Source organism: Triticum dicoccoides, chromosome 2A (genome assembly GCF_002162155.2).
Source record: "Triticum dicoccoides isolate Atlit2015 ecotype Zavitan chromosome 2A, WEW_v2.0, whole genome shotgun sequence".
Classification (NCBI taxonomy): Eukaryota; Viridiplantae; Streptophyta; class Magnoliopsida; order Poales; family Poaceae; genus Triticum; species Triticum dicoccoides.
In genome coordinates this window covers 8,537,190-8,547,300 of record NC_041382.1, presented here as the reverse complement: position 1 = coordinate 8,547,300, position 10,111 = coordinate 8,537,190, and the positions used below count along the sequence as shown (strand labels likewise).

At 42.2% G+C, this 10,111-nt stretch overlaps 1 protein-coding gene across 1 annotated transcript; it reads right to left on the bottom strand.

Moving 5' to 3' along the window:
• Positions 1 to 937: 937 nt before the first annotated feature.
• On the bottom strand, positions 938 to 2,576 carry LOC119358600. Its single transcript, XM_037625074.1, has one exon. The coding sequence runs from the start codon at positions 2,417 to 2,419 to the stop codon at positions 959 to 961; it is 1,461 nt and encodes a 486-aa protein (XP_037480971.1). The 5' UTR covers positions 2,420 to 2,576; the 3' UTR covers positions 938 to 958.
• Positions 2,577 to 10,111: the final 7,535 nt, after the last annotated feature.

Below are 10,111 nucleotides of genomic sequence, written 5' to 3'. Positions count from 1 at the left end.
TTGCAAGTTACTTTTCATCATCCATGGATCACCCAAGAATTATATGAGCCCACTTGATATTCTTGAGTTTTTGAAGAAGCGCCCCTTCTATCCTAAAGGTATCATTGCATACAGATTAAACCATTCCTATGACAGTTACAAGTGCGCAAACAAGCTTTTCTAAACTCAAGTTGTTGAAATCATACTTGTGTTCTACTATGACAGTTGACAGAAGAAAGATCCAATGGATTGGCAACAGTAGCACTTGAAAATGATATCTTGGAGAATAATAATTATGAATATATAGTTATGCCTTTCGTCTTTTGCATTGATATTTGACAAATTTCTAAATATTGTGTGAAATAATGCTTTTGCAAAAAAAATATGGTCCCATTTGCTTTTCGCACCGGGGCCCCAAATTTCTAGAGACGACCTTGTCACTTAACATTAGAGGCTTAAATAGCTAATTAAATACAACAAGGAAGGATAAATGACGAGTGCAATCATGCCGCCGGATGGAGTTGATCACTCTTGACCGTTAGAGTGAAAGGGGTGAAGGGAATAATGTTTTTCTCCTGTTTTGGCAAGCTTCATATTTATAGTTCGTTCAGAATGTTCCAAAGTTTCAGAGTCCTTAATAGACAGCACTTAAACAAATATTCTTTTTCTTATTTCATTCAAGTTTTCTCAACTTCGTGTATGGTTCAGGATTAATGCAATTGTGTGAGATGATGGTATTCGTTATCTAGACAGTGCCGCGCGGGTGGGTAGGAGGGTGTGTGTGGTGGTGGTGGTGGGGGGGCATTGGATCTGAAACAACATATGGTTTTATTTAAAGTTATGATCTCCAATACATTTAATTGAATGTATAATCACTCCTTAAAATTATTTTACCGTGTCCGGACACGTAAACACCTATGTTTGTCATGTGGAAAAAAATACAACAGAGGGCTATATTATGCAAGTTGCTGAAACACAATTAAATTGGCGCACCTCGTCGCTTCCTCCCTGGCAAGGTACTCCCTTCATGTGTATCCTGAGCACGACTCATAACAAAATTAGCAAATGAATTATGAGGGGGTATCCTTGATTCCCATGAAATCAGAATGAAGTCTTCTTTCGGTCTAACACTAGGATCCGCTAGCAACTCCCCAAATGTCACACTTGGCGATTCCTTCTTGATTGAAGCATTAATCGTATAAGGTATCATGCTAAGTGGATGCATAGCAAAGTCCGTTATGTCCACCGGGTGTCCTTGTTCTATAAGCATGCTTGGATGCACACCATACACGGCGATGTTTCTTTTAATCATTCTTATCCCCTTGTCCAATATGCAATGCCAAAACTGAGCATTAAGATTTCTCCTCAACAAATCTGCATAAGCATTTGTTGCAACAAGTGAACCTTGTGTGTGCAACTGCTTGGCAACTTCATCTGCTATTTTTAGTAGACGTGGATGCTCTGCCGGGTCTGCGCTCCCAAATGCGAGTGTCTTGAATAGGTACCTCCACTCATCATAAGATAGAACACTTAGAAAAATCGGTTTCACCGATCCAAATCGGGCTAATCTTTGAATTCTACTTATGATGATGATATGGCTTCCTCTGCCCATTGTTATGAGAAATGAGTGGAAGTTTTTCCAGTCATCATCACTTACATCAGAAGCAAACTCAATAACTACAAGCATGTTCATCCCAGACATGGTCCTTCCATGCCTCAAAAGACTATCGCCACTCAAGTGCAAAACAGAAGAGAAGCACGAGCGAACCCTTTCGTCGCCACACACATGAGCAACTAAAGTTTTCTTCCCAACTTTGGCACCACCTATGATCGGAAGAATGGCTGGTGCATCACCAGCAGGTCTGTGCTGCAACAAGAAGCTCAAGAGTTTTTGCTTTTCAGCATGCCGGCCGAACATAAAGTTGTCGGTGTAAAGATAGATGTCGTATGGCCTACGAGACATGCGCTCGCATCCACCCAGAAGCAGAACAAATTCTGCCATGTTAGCAATAGCGACTTCTAAGCTTTCCAAGGCACCTAGTGACTCGAGGCACGTGGCCTTGTCATCCTTCTCGGTTGTTGTTCGAGAACGCTTGAGGGGAATTGCTAAATACATGCTGCTGGTAGATGAGTCTCTGATGCTAACCTCATCGAAGCCTGCACTGTCTTGGAGGGTTCGGTACCTCGAGGTGTCCAAGACGCGGTATCCTCTGTACATGGCCTCTGAGAGCATCTTGAGCTGCAACAACATCCCAGAGTTGGTTATGTACCGCGCATCCGCCTCCTCAACGACCATGCTTACTCTCATCAGGAGGTGCTGCAACCTCTCTATCAGCTCTTCTGCTTCCGAGCGTGAAGGCTTCGGGTGGTACTTGTTCAGCAGGAAGGAGATGAAACGGCTTGCAAGTTCACCTGCAACTGCAGATATGACAACCTCCATGGCCAGGATTGATTAGGTAAAGCTGCTGGTCAGCCGGTCTGGAGAAATAATTTACCTGTCCGGCTTCCGCCAACACTTGCAGAGACTCTTGTATTGGCAAAGTAGGAAGAACAGCTCGTTACTTGAGTATAATATATGTAAGGGCACAAGTAACACGTTTGTTCTTTTCCTTTGGTTTCTTCAGAACCCAATCAGTCTATGTGGCTTATATTTCCACACGTCAATTGACTATGGAGCGGTCTTTGTGCACTTGACAGTTTTTTCTCATTTTATTACCCCTCTGTTTGGCTAGGCCCTGAGTGAGCTTATTCTTTCTTCAAATCAAATACCCGAACAAAGTCAGAAACATATGTGAAAAGCAACCAACTCTATATTCTAGTGACGCTACGTACCAGAAGTTTCTATTTTCTGCGCCAAATCGATCCAGCTCTACGCTATAGATAATGACAGCCACTGCAAACTAGTCGTAAAGATTCAGTTGGTAGTTGCAACCACTAATCCACTATCGTCGGTGCTGGGTAACCATGTGACAGCGATCGGCACCAGCTAACAAAGGGAGACGAGACGACGACTTGTGTCGTTCGACTATCTCGAGGGAAAATCTGGACGTTGTTTCCGGAAACGTGCAACTCAGGTCAATTTCCACAAACGTCAGGCAGGGAAGGGGCAATGCGAGACTCCTAAAAAAGCTGACAATTTACTGATTTGGAAGGAATGCATCAAGCCATGCATCCAACTTGATACTGCCATTTTCATGGGAAAACACCAGCCCTCGCCCCAGCGGTTTTTCTGCTGCCAAACTGACAATGCACTTCTCTCTCAAAAAACAACTGACACTACAAAATGCGGCAGCCGAAGTCTGGAGGGATCACCGGCGGTGAGTCAGGGAATGAATTCCACAAACTTCAATGTTGGGCTAGTATAAATCTCGGGCCATCCTAGCTCGTACAAAATGCAAGGTTTGTTTTTGTTCACGTTAACTGTAATATTTCGTACCTGCAAAAACAATTGTCAGATTTCATTGTTTTCTGTAATCGTCAACCCGTCTGCATGTCTACGGTGCATTACGTAATTTATTTTTCATTTTTATTTCCGCTTATATTTTGAAACTTTTAAATATACATATTTTTCTGAAATTAATTTACTTAAAAATTAAAAATTTCACCGCACACTAAAGAGTGTTCAAAGATCATGTAATTTGTAAAAAATGTTAATCTCGTTCTAAGGAAAATTGCATTTAATTAGACTTTCATGCAGTGTAAACAATTATTGGCCAAAGTAAAAATGTTTGCACCATTAAAAAATATTTCACATGTATTAAAAAAATATTCAACATATATACAGAAAATGTTCAACATGCATTTTAATATGTTTAACATGTATTAAAAAATTGTTCATCAGGTTTCTTAAAAACTTTCTACGTGTATAAAAAAATAGTGTCTATTCAAAAAATGATCGACGAGTTTCGAGGAAACAATCAAGTATTTTTTTGAAATGTTCAATCTGTATCTAAATTTTTTAACATCTATTCAAAAAATGTTCAACATGTATTTTAAAAAATTTAATGTGTATCTGAGAAATGTTTAACAGGTAATCAAAATAATGTTCAAACATGTATTTCAGAAAATGTTTGACATGTATTTGAAATATGTACACTGCACGTACGAAAAATTAGCGTACTCAAAAATTAAAAAGAAATAGAAACAATTGAATGTAAAAAATTAAAATAAAATGGAAAATAGCAATGAAAACTAGCAAAGAGAACATGTAAAAATAAAAACAAATGAAAACTGTTAAAAACAAAATAAGAAAAATATAGTGCATGGAATGTTCTAAAACCAATCCATTCCGATCTATAAAAGCTTCCCAAAAACGTTCCTAATAGGAATTGCCTACAGGCGATGTCTAGCATGTCGGCCCAGTAGCAAGGTTCCCTTCGTTGCGCGTTGTAGGTTCTTCTAGGGTTTCATATTTTTTTCTTCCATTTTTTGTTTTATCTTCGGTTTTCTTGGGATTTTTCTTCATTTTCTTCATTTTGCTATGGTTTTTTTGAACTGTTTTTTGGGGTTTTTTTCTTTGTTATACTTTGGTTTCCTTTTTTAGTTCTCAGTTTTCTTTGTTTTCTATGGTAGTTTTTGATTTTTTTTATTTGGCATTTTTTATTGGTTCACTTTGTTTCCACACATGTCCCTTTTTCTTAGTATACAATTTACATTTTTAGAGCACACATTAAACATTTTTATGATACACTTTGGAAAATTTTCAATTGCATCATTTACATTTTTTAGAAATGCATGTTTGTGAACACTTTTTTGAATTAACAGTAATTATTTTTTACAAATTCAATTTGTGCATTTGTAATGGAAATAAACATTTTCTAACCCACGGAAACATTTTTTACATTGTATAAATGTTTTTTAATGTCGCAAAATTTTAAATGTTTCTTCAAAATGTCACGTACATAGTTCTAATGGTTTAAACATTTTTTTATGGTACAAAATATAAACATTAGAAATATAAACAGTAGAATAAAAATGCAAAAAAAGTACAGGAAAAAATGGAAATGCATGGGTGACTTCAGTGTCATGTCAGCAGGCAGGGTCGCTGGGCTGACCCTGCGATAGGGATCGCTGCGGGGGGCACATAGCCACATCCGGTACATGGTGCACCTTTCTTTTCTTTTTTCTAGCTTCGCCACATGATGATAATTCTTTTTGCCTCTTTCTTTTCATACAATTCAAACACTCATAGGCGGCAATGACACTGTCAATAATAAGTTTATCTGGCACAAAGGTCGATGTTCTTCATAGATAATTTCGGGGAGAACCTGCTTAAGTCAGTTTGCGAGTACTTTTGAATCGACTTTATAAATCACACTAAGCAAGCTAATAGGGCAGGACTGCGAAAGAAGTATTTTTTGTACCTTAGGATTAATAACAATGAACATCCTGTTAATCTCCTCCGCATAATCTCCTCCCTTCAATATCCTAATCACAACATTGGTAACGTCCTCTCACTTTGCAAGTGCCAATAATTTTGAAAAACTTGAGCTAGGAATTAATCCGGGCCTGTGCTTTTGTCGAGAACATTTGGGAATAGGGCCACACTAGTGCAAAAATGCCTACTAGCGGTGTTCGGAGAATGTTGTTAGTGGCGCCCCATGCCGACGCCATTAGTATGATGCCAGTGCTAGGCTGGTATTACCTGCGTATGCTCCCAACGCCACTCGTACGTGTCTCATCACTTGTATCAATGTGCAATGCCACTAACCGACAAATTATCAGTAGCACAAGCTGTATGGTGGACAACAGTAATAGAAGTCATGCGTCATTCAGCTACACAAATTGAGTTAACACATTAATTAAAATAAATCTTACTTAAACATTAATATTAAACTAGTTCGTATCCATATATTACACAGATTTGAATAACACTGTTCAAATAATCAAATCACAAAAAAATCTAATTAAAACTAAACAGTGAGTCTGATTCCACCCTAACGGGCTGTCTTCGTCGCAACTGCTACCGCCGGGCCTTCTATGCACTGTCATCCGAGATGATGATGACGTCCTCCGGAGTTGGAGGCCTCCACGACGTCGGATGCAGGAGGTTGGTTCGCAACGCTAGGATCTCCCCTCGCTCATCGGGAGGAAGCAAAGAAAATATCATGCGAACATCAAGAAGCGTGCCCACCGTTCACAACTCCTCCACGTCATGGCATGCAGGAGGCGGAGGCGAAGCCGGAGGAGGTTGTATTTCCTCCCTTTTCTCCTCGTCCTCTCGGAGGGACTCGAATGAGTAGTCGATGGCGGGCTGCTCCTCCTCAAATTCCGGGTCAGCATGGTACAGAGCCATGCTGTTAGTGTCAGCGAGCCGCGGCGCAGCCACTAGATGCTCTCACAAAGCCACCTCACCCACCATGTTGACGCCCCAGGGTGCCGACGGAGGCAGCGTCGGTGTCGGGAATGATGGCGGTGAACCAGCCGGAGAAGGGGTTGGGGACTGATTCGGCGACGCATCCATCAGGAAGCCGGCGGCGTGCATCTCGGCTACTTGCGCGATACCGGCAATTGGCTGGGTCAATGGTAGCATGGCCAGGACCTTCTTCAGCTCGTGGAACATGAAGGAGGACGGCGACGTCGGGTGTAAGGAGGGTCGAAGAGGTCAAATGGTGGGCGCCGATGCAAGAGGGAGGGTTTGTGGGGGCGCGGGACGGGGTGAATAAGATTAATCCACTCCCACTGGGTGGATAAAACCTCCCCCCCCCCTCCTCCTTTATTTGTGCCGGACCACCTTAGCGGTGTTGGTTGTGCACACAACGCCACTATCTGTGTATAGGTGTGCAACCCAAGGTGGAGACGTCAGTCACATCTTGTCTAAAAAATCATTTTTGGTGGGATGGATTTTACAATTTTTCAGTTAACGAAGTCTATAAAAGTTGAATCTTGTAGTGGTGTGTTGGTATTACCTTTCTACAATAAGGTTAGACTTTGATATTGTTAGACACTAGTTTTCACATACATACATATAGATTGAATATTTTTGGTTGGTCCACATGATGTTGCTAAATTGTGTGTTCATGCAAAATTTTCACATACATACATATAGTGGGAGGCGGAGCAGCAAAAGGCTGCGGCCGCACTGGCCGAGAAGGAGCTTGCCGAAGAGAAGGCAGCTCGGGGCAAGGACCAGGCCCGGCTCCTCGAGGTGGATGACACCGTGAAGGGCGTGTACTTTGAATGCGACGCCCATAAGGAGAAGGAGAAGGAGGCGACCGTGGAGCTCAAGACGCTGAGCTCGGCACACGCCGAGGTCTAGACCCAGGCCCGAGCAGACCGCGAAGTGCTCCAGCAAGTGAGGCAGATCGCTGCTGGTAAGACATTTTTGCTTCAGAGTGTTTCTTTTTACCGCAAGGGATCCGTCGAGCTCACTCAACTATGGCGATCCGCAGAGGCCATCGTGAATCACCTGAGGAGCGCCGCAGACGCCGGCCGTTACTTCGGCGCGCGGGAGGGCCATGCCACGGAGAGAGCGTTCTGGCAACAATTCCAAGCGCCATCACATCTGGAGCTGTTGAATCACCAGATGAAGCATCTAATGGAGCTCTTCTGTATGGCGAAACCAGCGTCGCAAGATCTCTATGTCCAACTCTGGCCCATGGAGGCTATGCCGACCAGTTTCTTCAGACTGGTGGCCCATATGCAAGAGGCCGGCCCTCAAGTGATGTTGGAAGCGGTCCATGTGCTTGGAGGGCATCCAACGGGTGTATGCTTGCATGAAGACGCACTATCCGCATCTTGATGCGACGCTCGTGGCCTCGGGACCCCCGAAGGGAAGGACCGGATGGCGGAGCAGTTCTTGGCTGTGGTGATGGAGAGGGAGCTCGGATCACCAAGGACTAATGTCCCAAGGACACTTTGTATTTTTAGATTATACTTTTTTTGAAATGAAAGGGGTTTCCCCCCGCCCCAACTTTTATTGAAAGCCAAGGCAAAACCAACGACCACAAAGACTGTTTAACAGCGCCCGGCAACAGCCTGAGAGTAGCTGCCACAGATAGAACCCAAGCATAGGTAGATCTACCCTATTATATCAGGAGTTTTTACCAGAACAGGTTCAGGAACTAGACGCATAACCAGTAAAAGCAAAAGCCCTAGCTATGGATCCAGCTCCCTTCCTCATTTTATTCCCTCTTCACATCCAGGCGATTCTAAGCAACTCCCCTCTTCAGTGGTCCAAAAGCCTTAAGCACCGGAGAAGTAGCGCACCCTGAGCTTCTGAGCATAATATTTTCCATTTCTTGATCGTCGCCCCCAACAGGTCCAAGACACACCGCATACTTCGCCATTTTCGCCCCTGGAAAACAAAATCATTCCAAAGACGCCATAAGCTCCACAAGGCAGCAGCAGAAACCATATTCAAGACTTCATAATGCTTCCTTCTCTTCCAGAAGGAAGATAATTGATCAAAAGAGTTAGGAACATCAATCACAAAGATATCAACAATTAAACTCCAAACAGACTTAGCAATAATGCAGTCAAAAAACAGATGCTGGATAGATTCAGGTTCGCAGCAGAAGACACAGGACATGTCCTCCACATGTCTACGCTTAGCTAAGTTATCTCTGGTTAAACTCTTGTTGTAATAAACCAGCCAGAGAAAAACATGTATATTCGGCGGCACTTTGATTTTCCATATATCATCTTTAATGGCAGAAGGAATCCCTCCAAAGTTAATAAACTTATAGAAGGATTTGACAGAGTATTTGTTAGAAGAATCTAACATCCAGAGAGGTTGATCCGGAGAGTCAGACAGCCAAACAGTCTTAACAATCTCGGTGAGTTCCTCCCATCTTGCTAGTGTATTTTCAGTGACACACCTCCTAAATGTTAACCGCAGCTCACCATCCACCCAGACCTGAGCCAGGGTAGAGTCCTGCTGCTGGCAAATACTGTAAAGATCCCAAAAAGCAGCTTTTAAACAACAATCTCCTGTCCAAATGTCATGCCAGAAGGCAATGCTGTTCCCATCCCCCGGGACCCATCTATAGAAATTCTTAACAGCTGCAAGAGCCCAAGATAAACTTTTCATGAATGGAGAACCAAGAACCACCCTAGTGTTAAAAAAATTAGGGAAAGTGGTGTTATATTTATATTTCAACACTTTCTTCCAATCACTGTTCCTTTCATCATAAAATCTTTTACCCCACGATGCCAAGAGGGCCATGTTAAACTCTCTAAGATTGGGTATCCCCAAGCCACCAAACTCTTTTTTCCTAGAAATCAGCCCCCCAGTTAGCAAGGTGGTATTTATGAGAATCCCCCATGTTACCCTAGATGAAGTGGGACATTTGAGAAATAATCATATCAATTGCCCATTTGGGAAATTTCATAATAGACATAAGATAAGCAGGAATACTAGCAATGCATGTGGTAAGCAATATCAATTTCCCTCTGTAAGATAGACATCTTCCCAGCCAGCCTGAAATGTTCTTAATAATCCTGTCAATAATGGGTTGAAGGTCCTCCCTCCTCAATTTTTTAAAGTGAAGGGGGACACCTAAATATTTGAAGGGGAAATCCCCCAGTTGGCAGCAAAAGATTTGAGCAAATTCATTGGACAACTGTTCAGAGATATTAATAGCATGCAAATCACTCTTATGAAAATTAATTTTTAATCCAGACAGATTTTCAAAGCATGAGAGAATCCATTTCAAATTCTTAGCATATTCCAGCGAATTCTCTAAAAATAAGATGGTGTCATCAGCATATTGCAGGCTAACCACACCACCAGGGAAGGCTTATGGCAGAAGCCCACGAATCAAACCAAAATTAGTAGCCTTTTGAAGCATTTTTGAAAACACATCAGCAACCAAATTAAAAAGAAGGGGTGAATGAGGGTCACCCTGTTTCAAGCCTTTTCCCCCAGAGAACTGGGGACCATTAGAATCATTAACCCTAACTTGAAAAGTGCTTTGATGTATGGTGGAAATCACCCAATCCACCCATTTATTACCAAAGCCTCTAGAAAGAAGCATCTCTTTTAAGAAGTCCCAACTAACTCTATCATAGGCTTTCTCATAGTCTAATTTAAGAATCAAGCCAGCAGTCCCAAACCTATGAACTTCATGAATGACCTCATGAGCCATAACCACACTTTCCAAGATGAATCTCCCTTTGATAAACGCAGTTT

Coding starts and splice junctions, on each gene's coding strand:
- LOC119358600 (XM_037625074.1), bottom strand. CDS start 2,419: ATGGAGGTTGTCATATCTGCAGTTGCAGGTGAACTTGCAAGCCGTTTC.